Raw genomic sequence first — 25,373 nt, 5'->3', positions numbered from 1 at the left:
GGAAGAATTAGAGACTTTACGAACTATTTTTCCAGCATTGGAACATGTCAGTCATTGAGGCTGAGTTCTGGAAGACACAGTCGGCTTGTGGTTAGTTTGTGATAAGAAGATGCACGCTTGTATATACTAGAATCACGCTCAGCCTGCCAGGATGCTCACACTGTAGGCTAAATGACCAGTTTCACTCATGCAGCCTGTCTGCTCACTCTGGGTGTGCAAACAGGAAGTACAATGGAGGGCAAAATAGCCTACACTATTTAAACGTTCTCTCTCTTTCTTTCTTATATAGATATACATATAGTACTATTTCAGTGTAAATTATGAATCAGTTTCTTCAGAGCTACACATACCTACCTGCCAGCTAATAGAGAAGATGTAAGTTGAAGCAAGGTGAAAGAACTTAATTTAGCAAGACAAAATAGATACCTGGATACTTTATTTTTGTAAGTTTTTTTTTTTTCCCCCCCGGGACACGGGCCTCTCACTGTTGTGGCCTCTCCCGTTGCGGAGCACAGGCTCCGGATGCGCAGGCTCAGCGGCCATGGCTCACGGGCCTAGCCGCCCCGCGGCATGTGGGATCTTCCTGGACCGGGGCACAAACCCGTGTCCCCTGCATCGGCAGGCGGACTCTCAACCACTGCGCCACCAGGGAAGCCCTGGATACTTTATTTTTGTTAATTGTTCTGCTAAAGTTTGACCGTCTCAAATATTTGTGAACGCCCTGACTTTTTAGCCTTCTGCTTTCTTGGATCAACCTCCTATAACTTTGGCGTTTAAAAACGGAGTTGGCAGCTTTATATCAGTGCTTGCCATTTCATTAGAGAGCTAGAGGGTTTTTGAGCCCTTCATTCCAACTCTGGACAGTAGTTTATTAGATACAACCTTAGAAACTGATTTTTCTCCTTCAGAATGCCTGCCATTCAAAACTGCTTTTAAATTGTATTATGAGAGATTTCAAATACACAAAAAAGTTGAAGGAATAGTGCATTGAACACCATTATGCCCATCACTTAGAAGCCTGCAACTAATGTAATACTTTATCACATATCTATGTGTTTATCCACCCCTCTTTCCATCCCAGAACTGTTTTTTTTTTTTTTTTTTTTTCCCAGAACTGTTTTTAAGTTTACCCTGTCAGATCAGTCTCAGCTGGGTCTAGAAGGTTTTTCCTTTTTTAGTATGTCTGCATTTTTTTTTGGTGTGACTTGTTTCTCCCAGACTCTGCTGTTAAAGCTTAACTCCTCCCAATTGTGAATGTCTCCAGACAGCTCCAGCAGTGTAGCTAGCTAATGCGGCCTCTTCTTTATAGGAGATGTCCAAAAGTAGTCTTTCAGTGCAGTGAAAATGTTAACATTCTGGATATAGTAACAGCTTTTTAAAAGTTATTTAAAAGTGGAAAGAAACTATTCAGTTCTTACCCATATTTTATGCTTAGTTTCATGACCAGGAGCAAGGTGTGATACATACCTATTTTAAATGGGTAACCCAGTACAGTTGAAAATGGGGTCATTTCCTGATTCCTTTACACACAGCTTGGTCCTAAGCTTGTTTTTGGTTTCTGACTCTTGAGCAGAGGGCTGAGAAGAAAGGAGAAGTTCAGGTTAATCGTAACCTGACCTGAATACTGAGTTGATGTTCAGGTAACTCCTCATTGTCCAGGTCTGTGTGGAGTTCAAGACTAACCATTACTGCCCCATTTTCTACAAAGGGTTTTTAATAAAAAATAACATAGACTGACACAGCTGGGCCAACCTGAGTGTTAAGTTTTAGGAGAGGTAAATGGAGTTTTTCTTTTGTTATACCAGTGATTGCTGTACACTTTAGACATAAACAACATGATTAGAAATTATGAGTCCATGACTCAGAAAGCAGAATCAAATTTAAGATTACCTTATGGAGATAAAGAAAAGATATATAAATTAATCTGCAAATCTTTTCATTAAAAAAGTAAATATTGAGATTAGCACTAAACAAAACCTCACAAGTAGATCTTTATCTCATATCATTTCTTTATATATTTCAAAATTTTAAGTCAGAAGCATATTCACATTCAAAGTATAAAATGAAATTTGTGTCAGTACTATTACACAAAGTATGATTATAAGATATTGAGACTACCAGCTTTTTAAAAACATGTGGCAAAACATATGCATCAGTGTTTCTCAACCTTTTTTGTCACTGTTATCTTTGTAAGGAGCCCTTTTAGGCAGCTTTTTCTATTCACTTCTGCTTGATGTCATAGAGTTTACTGTTAAATCAGTCTAATATTAGAGTGCAGAGCCATGTTTCATTTATCTCCATATTCACAAGGCCGGTAGAAATGATTTGGAGACCTTAGGTGTTTGTTATATGGATATTGAAGGAACCAACCAGACTTAGCAATAAAGTCTTAGAAACGACTTAAAATATATTATGCAAGGAGATATAACAGCTGTGTATGGTGAAATATCATTTGAATCCCATACAAATAGTTTTGTAACTGCCAGAATTCTATGGGGCATATATTCTGTACATTCAGAATTTTAAAAAATTTATCTGTGGACATTTTTATTCAAAGAAAATCTTACAGAGAAACTAAATTTATAAAAGAGCTAGAAGTGTAGGCCCACAGCCATTCCTGGTCATCCCCGCCTTCTCAAATTCCACTTCCACTGCAGTGCCCCCTCACCCGCTTTTAAGGAGCCTCCTTGGAGCTTACAGGACTCTGCAGAGCCCTTAGAAGGTAATTTGAATATGAATATAACATTGATTGGTTCAGTATAGTCTGTGAGAGTGTGACTGGGATGGCTCTTCTTTTTTTTTTTTTAATTTATTTTTTATACAGCAGATTCTTGTTCGTTATCTACTTTATACACATTGGGATGGCTCTTCTTTGTTTTTTTATGGGACATGCTTCTAAGAAAGTTTAAGGCAGTGCCTTCCTTTTTCCTCCTTAGCAAATGCACTTCTGGCAAATGACGGTATAATTGTGTTGATCTTAGAGTTACTTCAAAGCACTGTAGTTAAATGCTCTGAACATGCTTTATGCTGTTGATGAGTGCTTTTTTAATATTTACTTCATTCATTCAACGAATATGTATTGAAAACTTATAATGTCCATTTTAAAATGTGACAGCTAAGCTAGTATTTCCTTTCTTTACCACGTATTTTTAAATTTCCTGTCTCTTCTGTTCCCTTTTCATAGGCTTAAGTTCAAGTCGAGGGATGGCTGGGTTGTCAAGCTGGACTAGTACAGCAATAGCCAAGCTAATTTCTCTATCTCCAGTCTCTCCCCAATTTGTACACAAGGACAAGATAGATTTCACCAAAACAACAGTTCTATCATCCTTCTCAGTTTTCTAGGACCTCCTTTCCTTTCCACACAATGAATTTAATTCAATAGTCATTTATTTTGTTGCTACCAAGTGTAGACATTGTACACCGTGCATTGTGAAGACAAGAAAGACTAGTGTGTGCTCTCAAGGACAGTCTTTCAGCCTTCTTAACTGCTATGCCAAGACCTAGTGTGATTTGACTTAACCCTTTCATTTCATATTTCTTGAGCGCTTATCATGCAAGGCACTTAGTTTTATAGCACTTGTATTAACTCAGTCTTCAAAATAACAACATTATTATCCCTATTACATAGATGAAAAAATGAGGGCAGCCATTCCTGCTCATCCCCGCCTTCTCAAATTCCACTTCCACTGCAGTGCCCCCTCACCCGCTTTTAAGGAGCCTCCTTGGAGCTTACAGGACTCTGCAGAGCCCTTAGAAGGTAATTTGAATATGAATATAACACTGATTGGTTCAGTATAGTCTGTGAGAGTGTGACTGGGATGGCTCTTCTTTTTTTTTTTTTAATTTATTTTTTATACAGCAGATTCTTGTTCGTTATCTACTTTATACACATTGGGATGGCTCTTCTTTGTTTTTTTATGGGACATGCTTCTAAGAAAGTTTAAGGCAGTGCCTTCCTTTTTCCTCCTTAGCAAATGCACTTCTGGCAAATGACGGTATAATTGTGTTGATCTTAGAGTTACTTCAAAGCACTGTAGTTAAATGCTCTGAACATGCTTTATGCTGTTGATGAGTGCTTTTTTAATATTTACTTCATTCATTCAACGAATATGTATTGAAAACTTATAATGTCCATTTTAAAATGTGACAGCTAAGCTAGTATTTCCTTTCTTTACCACGTATTTTTAAATTTCCTGTCTCTTCTGTTCCCTTTTCATAGGCTTAAGTTCAAGTCGAGGGATGGCTGGGTTGTCAAGCTGGACTAGTACAGCAATAGCCAAGCTAATTTCTCTATCTCCAGTCTCTCCCCAATTTGTACACAAGGACAAGATAGATTTCACCAAAACAACAGTTCTATCATCCTTCTCAGTTTTCTAGGACCTCCTTTCCTTTCCACACAATGAATTTAATTCAATAGTCATTTATTTTGTTGCTACCAAGTGTAGACATTGTACACCGTGCATTGTGAAGACAAGAAAGACTAGTGTGTGCTCTCAAGGACAGTCTTTCAGCCTTCTTAACTGCTATGCCAAGACCTAGTGTGATTTGACTTAACCCTTTCATTTCATATTTCTTGAGCGCTTATCATGCAAGGCACTTAGTTTTATAGCACTTGTATTAACTCAGTCTTCAAAATAACAACATTATTATCCCTATTACATAGATGAAAAAATGAGGGCAGAGAAATTTAAGAAACTTACCCAAATTAATAAGTGGTACCTTTGCTTATATTCCTCTTGCTCTGTATCCTTTTTTTTTTTTTTTTTTTTTTTTTTTTAGTAGACCCACCTTGGGTTTTGCAAAGATGTGAGAATTAAGTGAGATAATGCATAGGGACTGCCTCACCCAGTGCCTGCTGCACTGTGCCTCTCACTCTTGTGGCCTCTCCCGTTGCGGAGCACAGGCTCCGGACGCGCAGGCTCAGCGGCCATGGCTCACGGGCCCAGCTGCTCCACGGCATGTGGGATCTTCCCAGACCGGGGTACGAACCCGTGTCCCCTGCATCGGCAGGTGGACTCTCAACCACTGCGCCACGAGGGAAGCCCTCTGTATCCTTTTATGTTAAGTTTCATTAGGTCCTTTATGTCGGTACTTCCCAGAGTCTTCCAGCTGTTCTCCAAACTTACAGCACTTGCTGTTTCTGACTCTTTAGGCATTTAATCATAATGTGTTTAATGATAATTCTTGAATTTTTACATTTATTATTTAAGTTTTACATTAAAAATATTCAAAGATATATGTTTCCCTAGTAACATTAAAAAGGTGACGTCAGTGAGTGTAAAGTAGACACTAATTAAAATACTTTTATTTTACCTTTTCACCTTTCTAAATGATCTTAAGCTTCTTGAAGGGAGAAACTGTGTTGTATAATACATATTTTTTCATAATCCTGTGCAGTACCTCGTATTGATACTTAGTAATCAGTAGTCAGTGGATATGGGTTTCTGCTCTTTATCTTACTTAAGTTTCTTCATAGCTCTGTGTACTCAAATGCAGGCTGGCTGATCATTTTCAGAATATCTCACATTTGTTGGAAAATCAAACATGTAGAAGTTGCAGCTCAGTAGAAGCTATTTTGGTGGATAAGAAGTTTGTCTAGGCTGGTCTTGCTTTCCTTTGAAGACATTAAATTTGAAACGGACCTGGGAATTTACTTATGGGTGATGATTGGGAGGCATATGTGAAAAAGAATATCCTATACTTAAGGAAATAATAGGTAACAGTAAGTCATTTAATTCTCATAACAGCCCTATGAGACGAGCACTATCATCCTTATCCCTTACATATAAGGGAACCGAGGCATAGAAAGAGTGGGTAATTTAAGTATCTTGACCAAGAACATGTGGCATACCAGGGTTGGAGGGGGATTTGGACCTGGTGGTCTGACTCCAAGCCTGTGTTTCTAGCCACTGTTGTATTCACCTCTGTTATAATCACAGTGCCATAGCTATTGATAACTTTTAATATTCATTTGCATTTAACCTGCATCTATCACAATTGAGAATTGACATATGAAAATAACTATGGTGAACATAGTTGAGCATAACGGAAATCTTGGAAATCTTTTTTGTTTTAACATTTTCTTTCAACAGTATATTCAGCATATTTTTAAAGTCATAGCATTTTTCTAACTCAGAGGGAAATTATTGATCATCCAGTTATAGAATCATGGAATGTCAGGATTAGAAAGTACCTTAACAGTCATCTAGACCAAACATCTTCAATCATCTAGACTAACCACTTTGCCCATACTTAAATCCTCTTTATAGAAATGCTGCCAAGTACTTGCCCGGATTAATCTAATTCTGTAGAGAGTCAACATCTAAAGAAGTTACTTTTCTGTTTCTCTCAAGTATTGATTTTTTTCAAATTTGGATTTTAGGTCAGTTCTTCCTAATTGTAGAAAAACTCATTTATGTCACAGAAGAAACATCAGAGCACAGAGAGGTTTAATGACTTGCCAAGAAGCACACAGAGATTACTCATAAGTCTTCATTCACTTAGTAAATATGTGAGATCCTACAATGAGTTCCTCAACATTCTAGGTGCTGAGGAAATGGGTGAACAAAGGCCCAGTCCCTGCCATTATGGGCCTGATGCCCTAATGATCAAATGAATATTATAAATAAATACATAGGGCTTCCCTGGTGGCACAGTGGTGGAGAGTCCGCCTGCCGATGCAGGGAACACGGGCTCGTACCCCGGTCCAGGAACATCCCACATGCCGTGGAGCAGCTGGGCCCATGAGCCATGGCCGCTGAGCCTGTGCGTCTGGAGCCTGTGCTCCGCAACGGGAGAGGCCCCAACAGTGAGAGGCCCGCGTACCGCAAGAAAATAAAAAATAATAAACATAGTATGTTGGAGGTTCATAAGTCTATAGAACAGATCATGAAAAGAATTAAGGGAGGGATGGAGTGCAAAGGAATGTGTGGCAATATTTTATAAAATGAGAAGGTAACATTTTACCAGAGATGAGTGAAGTGAGGGCCAGGCCATACAGATAGCTGATGAAAGAACATTTAAGAAAGAGTATCTTAGACAGAGGGAGCAGTAAGTGGAAAGGCCCTGAGTCAGGAGCAGGCTCAGTGTGTTGTGCGATCAGTAGGGAGGGTAGTGTGGGTCGAGCAGTTTGAGAGAAGGAGGGTTCTGGGAGAGCCCTCAGAGGGGCTGCAGTCAGACCTTAGAGGACCTCGTAGGCCATAGAAGGGCTTCAATTCTGAATGAGAAGGAAGGCCATTGTTACATTCCTACTGAAGAGTGATATGATCTGCGTCTTCTAACATTTCTAGAGGCCCTCTGTATTTAAAGCTGGAAGCTGCCAACATATCAGTAAGACAATAATATCCTTGCTTTCTGGAAGCATGTTATCTAATGAAGATGAATTATAAACAAGCAATTATAATAAAAGCATAAGTAAAATTAGTGCCATTAAGTAAGTATAAGCAGAGCTCTCTGAGTCGAAAGAAGGAGCCCTTAGTCATAATCAAAGAAATTAGTGAAGAGCTACAGAAAATCCATTGACAGTCTCTTTCTAGCCAAAGTGAGTGAGCTTATTAAGGACCTGCTCCTCCTTTAATAGCTGTTTTAACTTAGCCACGTCACCCTTGAAGGGCTCTAATGGAGTAAGAACAAGGAAGTGGGGTGTTAATAGATTTATTTTTATTTTTATTTTTTGGTTAGTGGTCTTAAAATTATAAAATGTTAATACTAGTATAGGAATTTACGAATATAGCACTGCAGCTACACACCCTTTATAAGGGACATAATATGCTTCTAAATCGAAGTATGTTCTTGTTAAAAACAGTTTAAACCATCACTCCACTTGTAGGATTGCAATTTTTTTTGAAAAGGGACTGCCCTGGTGGTCCAGTGGTTAAGAATCCACACTTTCAATGCATGCGGCATGGGTTCAATCCCTGGTCAGGAAACTAAGATCCCACATGCCGCGCATGGCACAGCTAAAAACTTTAAATAAACAAACAAACAAACTGTGCCTTTCAAGTAGTTGAGAGATCACTTGGTCTTACAATTTTCAAATATGTAGTATCTTTGAATTGTGTGTATTTTCTTTATCTATCTTAGTAAAATGTGAGAAAATTATGATTAAGGGTGTTTTTAAGTACTCTAAAAGATAAATTTAGAGTATTTTATGCCCTTAAGATCACTGCAGATGGTATTTGCAAGCTTCATTACTTTCTTTGTCTTAATATACAGATTAATTTAATGTGCTTTGAAATATAGATGTCTTGTTTGTGTAAAACTTGTTTAGCAAAATGGTTGTGTAACCTGTACCTCATAGATGCAGGTACCAAATTATGGGGATGACTTACTTCTCTTGGGCTCTAGTCCCAACCAGGGAAGGCCCTCCACTGGACAGCTCCATGTATCTTAGCTCCCCTTCCTGCAAATTTCCACACTGCACTGGTAGAGTCCCTGAGTTGCCGCCACTTCTCTGAAGACCACACACTGACAGTTACTCTACTAGGCTGGTCTTTCTTGGGTTTGTATCCTCCCTAAGTCAGGGTGGTCTTCTCCTTACCTGATCCCACAACTAGCAGTTAGATGTCAGATTTGCTTCCCCCAGCAAGTCTTTATGTGCTGTTGCTGATGCAGAAGAGATCACTGTATTGCCTTACCCCCACGAATGCTTATTGGATCCTTTATTTTGTAATGCAAAATCCAAAAATAGAATACTTCAACATTTTTTTATTAAGATATAAGTCACATATCATAAACATCATTTTTTAAAGTGTACAATTCAGTGGTTTTCAGTATATTCACAAGGTTGTGTGACCATCACTCTCTAATTCCAGAACATTGCCATCAGCCCCAAAAAGAAACCTATACCCGTTGGTAGTCCCTCCTCATCCCATTCTCCCCTCCTCCCAGCCCTTGTCAGCCACTAGTCTGCTTTCTGTCTCTCTGGATTTACCCATTCTGGACATTTCATATAAATGGAATCATACGATATGGACTTTTGAATCTGGCTTCTTTCACTTAGCATGTTTTCAAGGTTTATCCGTGTTGTAGCATATGTCAGTACTTCATTTCTTTTTATGATTGAATAATACTCTATTGAATGGATTACCACATTTTTTTTTTCCATTCATCCATTGTTGGACGTTCAAGTTGTTTTGGATTTTGGCTGTTATGAATTATGCTGCTATGAATATCTGTGTGCAGGTTTTTTGTATGGACATATGTTTCACTTTGCCTCACCTCTTGAACACTTCTCTGCTTTCTTTGGAAGCTCAGCTTCTGTCCCTGCCTACAGAGTCACCTATTCTTCTTCCAAATCTTTAGCAATATCATCCTCATTCTTGTGACCTTACTGTTTCTCAGTAGAATTGGATATCCTTCTCCAATAGTCCTCTTGAGGTTAATGTGAATGTTTGGAGAGAGTAAGGGAGGACTAATAAAATTCCCTGGACTGTTGGATTTAAATCTCAGGAAAGGGCCTGCTATTAACCTTTCCTATAAGGTAGGCAATTGGGAGAACTTTGTGTGGAGAGAATTTTCACTAACAAATCCTTGCTCTGCTAAGCAGAGCTGCAGTTTCTTCCACTATATTAGAGGGAGGGCAGTTGAGATCTTTACGTTAAGTTCATTTTATAAGTAAAACAAATAATAGTAATAATAAATAATAATAATATAGCTGTGTAGTTTTGGTCATAGGATAGAGTTTTTCCATGTTGTTGCATTTTACTAGGGCAGGCTTCTGAGAAGTGTTTAGTTGGTACTTGAATAATTGAATATAATATATAGCAATAACACATTTTGCAGCACTCAAGATAATATTGTGCTGGTCAAGTGACTAAGAATACAAAAGTGAAAGCAGAGGTGGGTCAGACATGGTGTATTCAAGCTTTGAATTCTTATATACACCAATGCTACTTCACCTCATTAAATTCCCCCAAAAGAACACCAAGAAGCTTATTTCCAATGGTTTAATAATAGCTTACTTTATTTTCTACCTGTTTTGAAATATCACTTCACAACCTTACACTTCTGGCAGGAAGGAGAGACAAGAAGTATGTCCACACTTGGCAGTCATTAGTTACCTACTTCACTGTGATCCCATTTTACAGATGAAGAAATTGAGAGGCTAGTGAGACTATTTGAATGTTGCTTTGATTTCTTCTCTTTTTAAGACATTGAATTTACATGCTTTTAGAGTAATTTTCTTCCCAAATTAGCTTATAAATTGTCAGTGTTTCCTGAAATGAGAAAAATAAATTGCTTGAGAAAACTGAAAGGACACTGAAGAATTTTATTTATTGACAGTGCAAACCAAGTCAATTGAGATTAATGCTGCTCCATGTACGATTACACTGTAAACTTTATATAGGATTATTAAGAATAAAATAGGAAGCTTGTTTTAATACTCTGTAATTTTGTTTCATTTCAGTGAAAAGTGTAAGGCTAGAGGATTTACCGTGATTGTGGATGGCAGAAAATCCCAGTGGAATGTGGTGAAAACAGTAGTCTTAATGCTACAGGTAATTTTATTTTTGACTATTAGGAAGTGGTTTTATTGTACAGCAACAGATGAGGTGATAGTGGCAAATGCATTTTGTTTATTGGACTGTGCCCAAACTTCTCAGCAGTGACCGAGTTCTGAAATGCCCAGGCCACTATTGGATTGTTTAGATTCAGTTCTTACAGGTTTTACTTGCGTACTAAAATAAATTTCAACCTTCTTCTAAAGGTTTGTAAATGACCAAAAATAATATGTCATGTTTAAGTAATTTAAACAAATAGGCCAATGAGTCTCAAAGTGTGAGGGCAGAGGTTATCAGACTCATCTAGGAGCTTTTGCACACTGCAGTAACTGCATCATCCCACCTCCACTCCCTCCTAGTACCACAGGTAGGGAGTAGGACTGGGTAAGTCTAATCTGAAAAAGCTTCTCAGGTGGTTCTGATAGGTTTCTCCCTTCTCTTACCCTTTTTCCTTCAAAAATCACCAGGATTCATAATAGTCTTATATCTATCTCTGATCTGGAAGAAACTACTCGACAGCTGTGTCCTTGGGGGCTTTAGCAGCTCACAGATAAGCATTTCGTAAACAGCTGTGATTATAGAATCCCTGATCTGGTCCTAGTCTTATGTTTATATTTCCTTGTGCTCCTCACAGAATGTTTCTGTAATCCCTTGCACATAGTAGGTACCTAGTTACTTGTCGGTTTATTGTGAGAGTATTGAGGATACTGTGATCTGAAAGAAAAATACAGTATTTGAGTGATTGAAAGGGGACAGATTGCTCTCATGTACCTGGGTTTCCTTAGAAGGGCTTGTATAGAAAGTAAAAGTTAAGTGAGTTAAATAAGAGAGATTATCTAATTTAAATGAAAGAAGGTGAAAAGGGACACTGATTCAGTGATAGCTCAAAAATTAAGTGAATACAATGAAAGGAACTGATGACAGGCCAGTTTGGGGGCAATATATTGGCTGTTACGTGGGATATTGAACATTGAATTAGGTAAATATTAGTGAGACTGGAGGAAAGATCAAGAATTTTAAATGAACTGGGAAATAATCGGTAGCTACTTTAGGGTTCTGTGGAAAGGAATATAATTTAAAATTTTAAATGATAACTAGGGAGAATGATTCTTAATGGTTTATTTTTTATTTGTGATAATTAGGAAAAAGAAATTCAAGGCATGGGAACTGGTAATTTCAGTTTTTAGTTTTAGTGCTTAGTATGGTTCAGGTACTGTGCATAAGCTTGCCATATAAATGATCTCATTTAATTTCATCCTCACAAACTTGGGAGGCAGGTTCTACAATCCCCAAAGGTCTTCAAGGATTTTAAGTAATGTACCCAGGTTCTCGTGGTGAACATGGGAGAGAGTCACGATTGGAACCTGGCACAACCTAAGCCCCAGGTTTTTATCCTTTAAAAGTGTATATTTACCAGTGGGATGTATCTGAGGTGGTTCCCAAATTATCTCCCCATTACCTTGTTCTTAACTGGTTGGCCTAAACCTTCATCATTAGAATCACTCCTTTGGGTTGGAGAGGACAGAGGTCCCAGTGGATCAGTTTTTAAGGGAACACAGATTGGTGTCCCATAATAACTTTTTCTGTCACATGTGTTCCCAGCACTTTTGTATTCCAAACCCTGAAGATTAACTCTTCTCTGTACAAGTTGTTAAAATAACTGTTAGATGAGAAATCCATTAATTATGACCTTGTGTTCTTCCATTCAACTGTGTCACAGATGAGCTGTTTGGGACTTGCTGTTTGAACTGGACTTTGATCAGTGGCATTTTTGAAGAGCAATCAATGGATGATTTAATCCCCTCTTACGATTTCTTTTCTGATAGGTATTTTAACAACTTTTGGACTTATTAATAGTTAAGATTTTCAGAAGTTGCAATGGCCTGTTGTTTGCTCCTAGTCAAACAGTTTCTACATACAAAGTTATTCATTGCTTTTATTTCAGAAGGTACTGGTACTGGCTGTTTGGGAGCCCAGAGCTTAGTGCTGGCTCTGCCTGTAACAAATATTCTCTAAAATGAGTGGCTTGGTTTCTCTTGTTTCTCACAGCTTTAATACGCAATGATTTTGAAATAATATTCTAACACAATCAACATATAAATAAACCTCATTCTACACTAAATTTCCCAGCCCCTCTGATAAAAGTTTTGATAACACTGAGGGTTTTTTTTTTAACTTTATTCACAACCCAGTCATTGCAGGAGGTGCTAGATTTGTGATGTGCACAGTGACATGTTTAAATTGAAAAATTTTCTATTTTCCCCTAATCAATACTTATTATAATTATATAACATTATTATTCGGTAGTGCCATTTATGGTCTAGAATAGTGGTTGACCACTATTTTATAAATAGAGTTTATAAATAGAGTTTTATTGTTTACATATTGTTTATGGCAGCTTTCATACTCTGTGGACAGAATTGAAATAGTTGCAACAGAGACTGTATAGCCTGCAAAGCCTAAAATATTTATTATCTGGACCTTCAGAAAGAATTTACTCACCCCTGGTCTAGAACATTTGGAATGGTATGGTAGAACTTTAGCATCAGACCGACCTGGCTTCTAATCCAGTGCCATCCCTCACAACTCTGTTCCCTTGGACAAGTTACTTTAGTTCTCTCAAGCTCAGTTTACTTTTCTGTAAAATTGCAAGGATGAGATCCACTTGTTAATGTGAATTCATTTATTCAACAAAGATTTATGGAGTATCTTCTATATGTCAGGCACTGTCATAGGCTCTGGAGATATAGGAGTAACATTATAGATAAGGTACCTGCCATTGGGAAGCCTATATTCTGTTTGAGGAGTCAGACAATAAGCAGTTAGGCAAATTACTAAGTAATGTAACATCATATAAGGATAAATGCTATGTAGAAAAATAAATTGGTGAAAAGAGACTGTGTCAGATGCTGCTACTTTAGATAGGGTGGTCAGAGAAGGTCTCTCTGAAGAGGGAATATTTGAGTAGAATCCTAAATAAACTGAGGAAGTACTCCTAGGTATAGGACAAAGAACATTCCAGGCAGAGGAAACATCAAGGGCGAAGTCCTGAACTGGGAGCAGACTTGTCACATTCTAGGAGCAGCAAGAAGGTCAGTGTGGCTGTGTTAGAGGAGTGAGCTGAGAGGGGAGAGGTGTGAGATGAGGTCTGAGGTCATGGAACCCTGAGCTTGGAGGGCCTTCTTGGCCTTGGTAAGGGGTTTGAATTTTATTCTGAACATGAGAAAACGTGAAGCAGGGAGGCCTGCTAAGAGGATATTTCAAAAGGCTGACTAGTCTGGGAATGTTAGCAGTGTAGGTGGTAAAAATGGGTAGGTTTAATTAAGATATATTTTAAAGATAGACTTCATGGGACTTGCTGATAAAATATATGTGGAATATATATTAAACTCAGTAAATGTTAATTTCCATTCTTTAGATGATACGAATAACTGCATCTAGTAAATGTGAAATTGTATTTGTTGAGGTTTAGCTTTGTCCTCTTCTTCAAGTTAATAATCATGCAGAATCTTGGCCTTTTTGCATAATGGCTGGTAAGAAACTTATTTTGTGAGAATATTGATTTATGTTATTGGAGGAAATTGTCTAAGATGATTGTGTTATAAAAAATGTTTTTCATATCATAGAAAAACCAAATTTAATAATTTCTCAACTAAAAATTTTCTTACAGCTTAAATATATTCCTGTTATAGAGATTCAGTAAAATACAAAAATAATTCACAGGTACTGTCTGTATTACATTGTTTTTTGAAATCTTCTCTGAATCAGCTTGTCTTTCAAGTATTTCTGTATTGCCATGTACATTTTGAAGTTTGCAGTATTGCTTCTATTTTATTATTTTGATTATTTTCCAAAGGTCTCCTAATTACTCAGCCTAATCATGAATATCTAATAATTTATAACTTTAATAAATTACTCATTTTACATGTATAATGTGTAATTTTTTTTGTATTCTATAGAATGTTGTTCCAGCTGAAGTGTCCCTTGTTTGTGTAGTGAAGCCAGATGAATTCTGGGATAAGAAAGTAACACATTTTTGTTTTTGGAAGGAAAAGGATAGACTTGGCTTTGAGGTAAATATACTCTATAAAAAAATAGAAGTGTGTTATATCTTTAAAAACAGCATTTTGCTGGTATTATTTTGTTTGTTCAGCATTGGATACTAAGCAGTGCTTATGCAATGCTCAATCAGTGCCTAAGTAATGATTAATATTTAGTCAGCATTCACATACTTGTTGAATGAATTATGATTCTTTGCCAAGGCCACAATGCTTTCTTGTTTTCATTTTAATCACTCTTTGTGAATCTTTGGAATAAGTAGAAGCTTTTTATTAAAAACATTTTTGGGGACTTCCCTAAAAATCCCACATGCTGCGTGGCACAGCCATAAATAAATAAATAAATGAAAATAAAAATTTTTTATTACATTACCAAGAAGACATTTAACTAATACTAGGAAATCCTAGACATTTAGAAATTGAAGTTAGAGCCTATTTTGTATGATGTCATAATTATTTCTTACTATCTGGTTTGGTTTTGATACATGAACACAGTTATCCATCCTTTCCTGTTGGCATTACTCTCTCCCTCTTACTTTTCTTGTGTGAAAGCTTGGTTGACCCTTGAACAGCATGGGTTTGAACTGCACAGGTCCACTTAAAAGTGGATTTTTACAGTCAGCCCTCCCTATTTTCAGGTTTAACATCCACAGATACAGAGGGCCAACTGTATTCATTGTACTTTGCCATTTTATATAAGAGAATTGAGCACCTGTGGGTTTTGGTATCCATGGGGTTTCCTAGAACCAATCCCTTGTGGATACTGAGGGAGGGCTGTACATATTATTGTAGATCAGAAAGAAGTCCTAAGATGGAATACAAATTGAAACAATTCAGTCATATTTTTCCTTCCACAGCCTATTAATCCCAGCTTCCTAGTAGGAGAGTTGATAGATACTAAACTTTACATTAGTTAAAGTGTGGAAGCACTGAAGGGTGCAAAGCCTAACTCAACCCTGTAGAATCTAGCCTTGGAATGTTTATAGGAGTCAGACAATAAAGACTCACTGTGGACTTTGCCAGACTACAATAGTCATTTTTATTTTCAGTAAAGTCAGTTTTTTTTGGTATGGAGGAAAAGTCTCCAAGGTGTCTTAGATAAAGATTTAAGAAAATCTAGTTAAAAGTTTTTAAATGAGGTAGCACAAAATGTCTTTAAAATGTGTGATTTTTTTCTGCACTTAAAAAAAAAGTTAACTGCAGTAAAATTCATCCATTTTAGTGTACAGTTCTGAGAGTTCTGACAAACACAAACCGGTCTGTAACCATCACCATAATCAAGAAACTAAGGAATATTTCAGTACTCCAGAAATTCTCTCATGTTCTTCTGTAGTCGACTCCTTCCATCTTTAGTCCCTGACAACCACTGATCTGTTTTATGTCCCTGTGGTTTTTGCCTTTTCCAGAATGCCATGTAACTGGAATGATAAAGTACGTAGCAGTTTTAATCTGCTTCTTTCACATATGCATTTGCATTTGGGATTCATCCATGTTGTTGGAGGTACTGGTACTTCCTTTCTTATTGTTGAGTAGTAATCCACTGTGTAGATGTACCACAGTCTGTTTATCCATTCCCCAGTTGAGGGACATTTGGGGTTGTTTTCAGTTTTTGGTGATTATAGATAAAGTCACTGTAAACATCTGTGTATAGGCTTTTGTGTGAAGTTTTTATTTTAAGAGATAAAATACCTAGGAGTGGGATTCTTGGGTCATATGGTAAGTGTATGTTTAATTTTATAAGAAACTTCCAAATTGACAGTTTCAGGGTGGCTGTATCATTTTGCATTCCCACAGGCATAGTGTGAAAATCCAGCTGCATCTTTGTCAGCACTTAGCATTGTCAGGTTTTCTTTGTTTTTAAATTATAGTTACTCTAGTAGGTGTGTAGAGGTATCTCAGTGTGGTTTTAACGTGCATCTCTGTAATGATTAATGACGTGAGTATATTTTCAAGTGCTTGTTTGCCATCCATGTACCTTCTTTGGTGGTGTCTGTTCAATTCTACCCAATTTTTAAAAAAGAATTAAGGCTTTCTGTTTTCTTATTATTGAATTTTGAGAGTTATTTATATATTTTGGATAGAAATCCTTTATCAGATATGTCATTTGCAAAAATTGCATCTCCATCTGTTGTTCGCTTTTTCATTCTTTTAACAGCATTTTTAAAGAAGTTTTTAACTTTGATGAAGTCTGATTTTTAAATTTTTCTTTTATGAATCAGGCTTTTGGTATCATAGCTGAGAAATCTTTGCCTAATCCAAGGTCACGAAGGTTTTCTCTCATGTTTTGTTTTAGATGTTGTATAATTTTAGGTTTTATATTTAGATCTATCCATTTGAGTTAATATTTTTATAAATTATAGTCTGACAATATGTATTTTGTGACTTCGGTTATTTTAAGATTGTTAAGGTTTGGTTTTTGACCAGTATATGCTCTATCTTGGTGATTTCCTTATGCACATGTGTTCTCCATGTACTGTGCATGCATATTCTGCTGTTGTGGGTGGAGTGATCTGTAATTGTCAAGATTGTTCATAGTGTTGTTCAGGTCTTCTATAGTCTTTGTAATATTCTGTCCACTTATTCTATCAATTACTGAAAGAGGAATATTGCATTCTTCAACTATAATTGTGGATTTATTTCTCATTTCTATCAGTTTTTTCTTCATGTATTTTTAAGTTCTTCTGTTGAGTTCATAGATTTAAAATCATTATGTCTTACTGAGTTGACCAGTTTCTCATTTCATTATTAAATGTCCCTTTTTTATCCATGATAATAATCTGGTTCTGAGGTGTACATTGTCTGATACTAATGTAACTACTCCAGCTTCCTTTGACTACTGTTTGCATATTGTATCTTTTTCCATATTACCTGTTTACATATCATCTATTTACCTATTTCTTTACATTTAAAGTGGATTTTTTATAAATATAGTATAGTTGGGTCTTGTTTTCATATCCAGTCTGACAGTCTTTCTTTTCATTGGTTTATGAGACCATTTATATTTAATGTAATTATTAATATGGTTGGATTAAAATCTTCCATCTTGCTAGATTTTATGTATTTTTTTCTTTTTCTGCCTTCTTTTGGATTATTTTTATGATTACATTTTATCTCCATTATTGACTGGTAATTTATATCTCTTAAGTATTTTTTCCAGTGGTTGCCCTAGGTTTACAATATACATCTTTTATTAACGGAGTCTTATCTTCAAATAATATACCACTTAACACTGGTAATTCCTTAATACAGTATATCTCTAATACTTTCCTTCCATTGTTTACATACATTTTACTTTTACTATAGTGTAAGCACACAATATATTGCTACTGTTTTTGCTATAGATAGTCTTTTGTCTTTTATAGCAAATAAAAAATGAATTTCATTTTTACCTTCATTTATGACATTTCTTTACTACAAACTTTTACTTTGCTAATATGTGTTGTGAATGATCATAAGATACATTTAATATATAGCGTTTCCCATACTTAGTTTTCCCCAGGGCTCTTCCTTTGGGAAGCATCTCCTGCAAGTATGGTTGCTCACAACACCCAGTGTTCTTCATTTCTTTTCAGCTTTTTGGTTGGTATGCTCCTTCTGCCTAAAGAACTTCCTTTAAAAATATCTTACATTGCAGGTCTGTTGGCATTGAGTTTTCTCAGATTTTGTTTGCCTGAAAAAAGTCTTTATTTCAGTTTTGAAAGTTATGTTCTGTCGGTATAGAGTTTTCTTTCATTGTTTGTTTGATTTTTTTTTTCTTTTAGCACATTAACTATATCACACCATTGCCTTCTCATTTCCTTGGTTTCTGAGGAGAACTCTACTATTATTTGTATCTTTGGTCCCCTATATGTTATATATCTTTTATCTTCCTTGGCCACCTTCAAGATTTTTGCTTTGTTTTTGGTTTTCAGCAGAAACTGAAAAAAATTTTCAAATCTAGACATTTTGTAATGTCTAGGCATGTTTTATTTCGTGTTAATTCTATTTGTTGTTTGCTGCACTTCTTGGATCTCTGGTTTGACTTCTGCTATCACTTTTGGAAAATTCTTAGACATTTTAATTTCAAATATTTCCTCTGCTCCATTTTGTTTTTCTACTCATTCTTACCTCCAATTGCATGTACGTTAGACCATTTGAAAATTTCTCACCATTCTAGGTTGGTGCTCTATTTTTTTTTCCTTTTGTGTTTCAGTTTGGGTATTTTCTCTTGATCCATTTTCAAGTTCACTGTTTCCTTGGCTGTGTTGAGTTTATTAATGAGCCAGTTGTAAATGCACTTTATCTCTTTTACCAGGTTTTTGGTTTGTAGCATTTCTACTGGATTCTTTCTTATGGTTTCTGTCTCTTTGCTGTAATCCCCATCTGTTTTGCATGTTGTCTTGCAGTTCTTCCATGAGAACTGTTAACATATATCATAGTTATCTTAAATTCCATACCTAATAGTTCCAGTATGTGGGTCTGTCTTACTCTGGTTATGTTGTTTGGGTTTTTTTCCTGAGAGTAGGTTGTTTTCTTTCTTGCTTTTTGTATGGTGGGTGTTGGACATCTTGTTTACGACAGTAAAGACTGAGATAAATCATATTTTTGCTTGCACATGGACCCATCTTGGTTTGTGCTAGGATTTTAGTGGGACAGGGGAGGGGTTGATTTAGTCTAGCCAGGAGTTGAACTGGCTTTGGCTTTTGTTGTTGCTCTTCTTTTCCTCAGTGTATCACAGGCTTTAGATTCCTCTAGAGTTAGTGTTTGTCTCACCCTCAGCTGTAGATCTTTCCTTTGCACCTGTGCCTCAGAAAAGGTCTCTCTTTGCACTGTTGACCCTCCTCAGGAATAGAGTGCTGTTACTTGTTACTCAGTGTTTGTCGGTAGGGCATTTTCTGTTGTTCTGATTCAGCCTCAGTCTTAGGCAGGCTCTGTGATCTGTGACCCAGGGTCTAGGGGATAGGGCCCTCTTCCCCAGCTTTAGGAGGCCTATGGTAGTCTGGGCTCATAATATGTTCCTGCCTCCATTGGGATAGAGGGCCTGTCTTTCCCCTTCCTATTTCAGCAGTGGGGTTTTATTTGTGCTCTAAGGTCATCCAGGCTTGCTGCCTTCCCTCGGGACCTGAAGGTTTTTGTTCTCTAGGGGAGAAAGAGTTGAAGAATCTGGGCTGTGCTTCAGCTTCATGCCTTTACAGTGGTGGTTGCTGTTCCCTTCTTCCAGACCTGTTTTGAAGTTTCTTATCCTCCCTACCCCCAGTCTTTCTTATGACTCCCTGGGAGGTCTGTGGAGAAGAGTCTACAAGTGAGTTTGAATTCTTCTTGTATCTTTGCTTCCCACAGGTTCTATGCTTTCATGCTAAACCACATGTGGCCTTAAGCAATTCATTAAAAACTTTAGCTGAATTCTTACCTGGCTTGTATCATACCTGGTATTTTCCCCAGGTAAGCAAGTGCTCCAGCTCCATGTGTCCTTGGATTTCATCTCTCCTTAGATTTCAGGTTAATTGGTTTTCCTGTGGACTCACAACTCTCTGATGGGTTCAAGAAAAGTTGTCATTTTTCGGATTAATATGCATTATTTTGTTGTTGTAAGGATTGGAACAATGCTCTTCCCATCTTTCTACATATCCTAAGCAGAAGACAGTTGTTTTGTTGTTCAGTTTTATCTTGCAAACTTTTGTCATTGGTTGACTTGACTGTGATGTAGACGTATTAGAAGCTGTGCGCCAGCAGTATAAGGGAAGGCAGCCCTGGCTGCTGGATTATGTTAGGAAAGGTCTTACCCTGATTGCTGGATAGGAAGCTGCATACCAAGGAGGAGAATCAAAAGTGTCGTGAGGGAAGAAAGCAAAAGCTGAATGTAGGAGGCCTGGATGTTGCCATGGTGAATGAGTATTTCATACAGGCAGGGAAGTCTACCTTTCATGCCAGGGGCATGCAGGAAATGTTGCTCTGAAGGAATGCAAAGTGGACGGAGCCCAGTGGTTCAGAAACTAACTCTGTGAACTCCAAGTAGAAGCAAAGATCCTTTTTGTGAGGAACCTGTCAGATCCTGCTTAGGTGTGTGCATCTGATCAGAAATGTATGCCTAGTTGGGTCTCATGCTATATGAATTTGTAGTGGCTAAATACCTTGCATCTTGGAGGAAAAAATGGAAGACAGAATTCCTGTCTGCCTTGAACTGATATCATAGATTGATGTTTTAAGACTCAGCTGCTTTTAAAGCTGCTTCTGTCAATATATTTTCTTTTAGACACTAAAGAGATTCATTTAGAATATTTTTCCCAAGTAAATAAGCACTAGACACTTATTTAAAAGGCTAATGTCCTAATGAGACGAGAGTAATTTCAAATGCTGGCTAATATACCGCCAAACATAATCAGCTTTAAGGGGCAATTCAACACCAGCCATTAAATGATACTTAGAGTTATATATAATTAAATTCAATATAGATGTTTGTTTGATTAATAATTATTTTCCTTGATATTATTTTGGATCATTTGGGCTTTTGTAATTAAGCCTATGTTTTTGTATATATTCTAAATATTTTCAAAAGGATAACTTTGTTATGAGTACTGGTGTTCCTGTAAGCAAAAGTTTGTGTTTTAGCTTATTGAATTATCATAACAAAGACTTATTACTAGCTGTCCACAATATTCATCAAATAAACACCCAGTTGTCATTTTAATGACAACCTGTTTCCATGATTTCACATTTTTTTGCCTATCATCCTCTCTAAATTCTTTCTTCTAGATGGGCTTCCTTTTGTTCACTTCCCTAATGTTTTTCATCAGCAACTGAATATTCCTTTCTCATTGGTCACCTAAATGTTTCTTTATATATCCTTCTTGTCTCTGAAATTGATACCTACCTGTTCATTTTCCTTTTTAGCAACTCAGATATTCCAGTACTTTCTGACCTTCAGCAACATTATACCTGGTGGCTTTGATACCTTTTGCTGGTTAGATAATAGTATCTGTAGTCTGTCTAATGACAAGGTAAAATTCAAGTAGTACTGGCGCTAACCTTATCCTCAAATTGAGAAAGTAATGATCAAAATGATCTCACCTTCTCATTCTTTATTGTCATTCATGATAGTCACAGTGTTTTTTTTACTGGTAATGATAACAAGCCACCATTCTAAGTTGTTTTCTTCTCTTACCTCGTCTTATTACTGCATCTGATCCTGTTCTCTTTTTGAGGCCATACTAATGTTAGGATCTAGGACCAAAGACTTCCTTCATGTTTCTCTATCAAGAAAACCTCTGGCTCCATCTCTTCTGACTTCTTTGTAGTTTTTGCAGAAAGTTATTTCCTTTAGTGAGAAAAATATCCTTCCACAAACAGATATAAGCAGACATACACTTTGAAATAGTATGTGTACAACACATACACATACTATTACACATGTGTACTAAGCACACAAAGATATATACAAAGACACATTTTCATTTTAGATCTTGCACACACATTGTTAGCATAAATAAAATAAAAAAAATAAATAAAACATCTGAGTGCCTACAGAGTGAAAGGTTCAGTGTTAGGTTCTTTGGGAATGTTTTATTAGGAGAGGATAAGTGTTTTAGTCACAGATGGAAGAGTGGGCGTAAAGGAGAAATAAGTTTTAAGTCTTTTTGTAAATTGAATTCCAGAAAACTTTCATAGATGTTTTGATTAAAGACCATATGATAAATATCTTTCTCCTCAAACTTGCTGAACAATGCTGTGTGCTAGTTAATAAGTTAATAGTTAACTAAGCCACTACTGTGGCTTAGTTCAATTTGTCTTGTCTTAACCTAACATATATAAAATAAAGGAAAAAGTAATATTTATGTAGGACTTTACTGTTTTAAAAATATTATGTTTTTTTAATTTCCTTTGAAAAGACTTGGCAAAAACTCATGTAGGTGGTGGTCTTTTCCCCTCCTTTTTGTAGTTCCTCCATTTTACTCTGGTTCCGTTTGTGCTTGTTACTAGGTTTCAGATTTGCCTGGAAATAGATCTGAAGTTTAGATTTCTGATTATTAAAATGATAGCTGCTTTGAATATAAACAATAAACCTTTTCTTCAAGAATTTAATTGTATCCATACATATTAGGATATTCATGGAGGTGGATATTTGAAGATAATTAACAATTGCTTACTAGATAAAAATTAGAATATAATCCCCACCACATCCCTGAACAGATAAGATTAAGCATATGTTAAAGTGTGATTTTCATAAGGGTAAAAGCATGACTCCCATGTAAATATAAAATAAGTGTAAATTAAACATATTATGCAAATCATTAACTAATGAAGTTATCAGTAATTTGTGAGGTGTGGCTCAAAGAGCATTTGAAGAATTTAGGAATTTTATAGGCAGATAAGATTGCCAAATTAGATACAAAGCTAGTTAATGTCCTGCAGATCCATAAATTCAAAACTTCGAGGTTCTCTGTTACCCTACTGGACAGAAATTTATCTACTGCACAGATCATAAATTATTTGCATTTCTTCTGGACAAAATCTAAAAGTTAACCCTTATCCCTACAGATATTAGTACCTGTTGATTAGTCTGTAGAAAGTCAGTCGAAGGCACGAGCTCAGCACTGCATGAACTAACACCCAGTATTATCTTTTGACCATTCCCTAAGATATAGATAGTTTTTCGGATATGTGAATTATATTTTTTATAGGATTATATTTTGTAAAATTTGAATTTGGACATTAGTGACATACTGAACATTCATATCACTGTAGAATCATAGAAACTACTTTCTGAAGTTTGATATTATGATTTTCATATCAGTCTCTCTTTAAGCTTTGTATTCCTAGCCAGGACTAGTGTTTCTTTAGTGTTTTCTCATATTATTTTCCAAATTGTTAAATGCTTAAAGGAAGACTTCATTTTAAAAAATATTCCCCTTTTTAAAAATATAAGCAAGTTTTTTCATTTAAAATACATTATTTTCTTTTTCTTTATACCTTTTGACCCCCTTCACCCAATTCTTCCACCCCCCACCCCACCTCTGGCAACCACCAAGCTGTTCTCTCTATTTCTGAGCTTGTTTTTGTTTTTGTTTGCTAATTTTTAAGATCCCACATATAAGAGATGCTATTTTTCTTTCTCCTTCTGATTTATCCAGGAGGTACAGAGGTTTTGGAGGAAGCTCCGTGCTGTTTTCCATAGTGGCTGCACCAGTTTACATTCCCACCAGCAATGTACAAGGGTTCTGTTTTCTCTACATTCTTGCCAACACGTGTTATTTCTTGTCTATTTGATAATAGCCATTCTAGCAAGTGTGAGATTATATCTCATTGTAGTTTTGATTTGCATTTCCCTGATGATTAATGATGTTGAACCTGTTACAGGCCATCTTTATGTCTTCTTTGGAAAATAACTGTTCAGATTTTCTACCCATTTTTTAATCGGATGTTTGGTTTTTTGCTATTAAGTTGTATGAGTTCTTTATACATTTTAGATATTAGTCCCTTATCAGATACATGATTTCTAAATACTGTCTCCCATTCAGTTGGTTGCCTTTTCATTTTGTTGATGGTTCCCTTTGCTGTGCAGAAGCTTTTTAGTATGATGTAGTTCCACTTATTTATTTTTGCTTTTGTTGCTTTTGCTTTCGGTGTCAGATTGAAAAAAATCAGTGCCAAGACCTCTGTCAAGGAACTTACAGCATATGTTTTCTTCCAGGAGCTTTAAGGTTTCAGGTCTTAATGTTGAAATCTTTAAACCATTTTGAGTTAATTTAATTGAGTTTAAAATCTTTCTAATATTATCAGTTGACTAGTTAGTTGGAGATCTGTGAGTCAGTCAAGATTTATCACTCAGCTAGAAATCGTAAATGATATGGTGGTTTTATTTTAAATGAAACACTCGTCAATAACAGAAACCATAAAATTCACTGATATTTGTTATATATAACAAATTAATAAGGAGCATAAGAATGGTAATCCTGAAAATTTGCCTCAAGACAGTTATCCCCAGATGAATAAATTGTACTCATTTCATCAAAATTATTTCAATATCATAATGTCTTTAGTACTCTAAAAATTATGGTAAAAAAGATAGTATATAATGTGATTAAATTGAATTTGGATCTTCATTTATGGGAAATGAAAGACTTTCTACACAGTCAGTGAGTTGTCTACCAGGCCAGGCTTGCAGACGTTTTCTCATATATAGTTGCTTAAAAAGAAATGTAAAAATTATAAAAATAAACCAGCTGGGTTTTTTTTTTTAAGTGTAAAAGTTAAATTTCAAAGATCAGGTTATAAAAATAGTTTCCCCCTCTGTTTTTGATGGCATAAGTATTATTTTTCATCCTAATTTATATGTAGTCTTAAAATCCAACATGAAAGTAGATGGTTTTAAAAATGATTTACAGTTCATTCTGTATCTTACATAACTATTTTAAAATTAAAGATTATGACTTCCATTTGTAGATGGGAAGAGCCAGAATTGCTCTTTCTTTTACTTTGGTATATGTTAAGATGGTATTATGAAGTTCACTTTAATTCAGTATTTTATAATATTAATAATTTAGTGAATTCTTTTTTTAAACGTAAAACAAGCTCATTGTATATTACTTCTACATTATGTTCTGGGAGAAAGTGATAAAATGCTATAGAATGCTATAAGATGTTCATACCTGTTTGGGAAGTACTGCTTTAGAGTGATGCAGTGGACTTTTTCCTAAAATGTACAGTACCTTTGGAAAATGTATTATTTTAAGTATTTTTTGAAAAACATGAAATGTTGAGCTCAAGGTTCCATCTTCTCCACAAGCAAGGCATTGTGTGATTTTTAAGGAGATTTGCTTTTGAGCTAGAAAAATGG

The 25,373-nt window shown here is 36.1% G+C and overlaps 1 protein-coding gene across 1 annotated transcript in view; it reads left to right on the top strand.

Annotated features, from left to right (window-relative positions):
• The window catches only part of SESTD1 (SEC14 and spectrin domain containing 1), an 88,698-nt gene that overhangs the window by 5,106 nt on the left and 58,219 nt on the right, over positions 1 to 25,373 (top strand). The window contains exons 3-4 of the mRNA XM_007450728.1: positions 10,409 to 10,499; positions 14,462 to 14,575. Coding sequence (XP_007450790.1) covers positions 10,409 to 10,499; positions 14,462 to 14,575 — 205 coding nt within the window. The remainder of the gene's footprint in view (positions 1 to 10,408; positions 10,500 to 14,461; positions 14,576 to 25,373) is intronic.

This window comes from Lipotes vexillifer, unplaced genomic scaffold, assembly GCF_000442215.2.
Source record: "Lipotes vexillifer unplaced genomic scaffold, Lipotes_vexillifer_v1.1 scaffold29, whole genome shotgun sequence".
In the NCBI taxonomy this organism is placed as follows: domain Eukaryota; kingdom Metazoa; phylum Chordata; class Mammalia; order Artiodactyla; family Lipotidae; genus Lipotes; species Lipotes vexillifer.
This window is presented reverse-complemented; position numbering and strand designations above follow the sequence as displayed.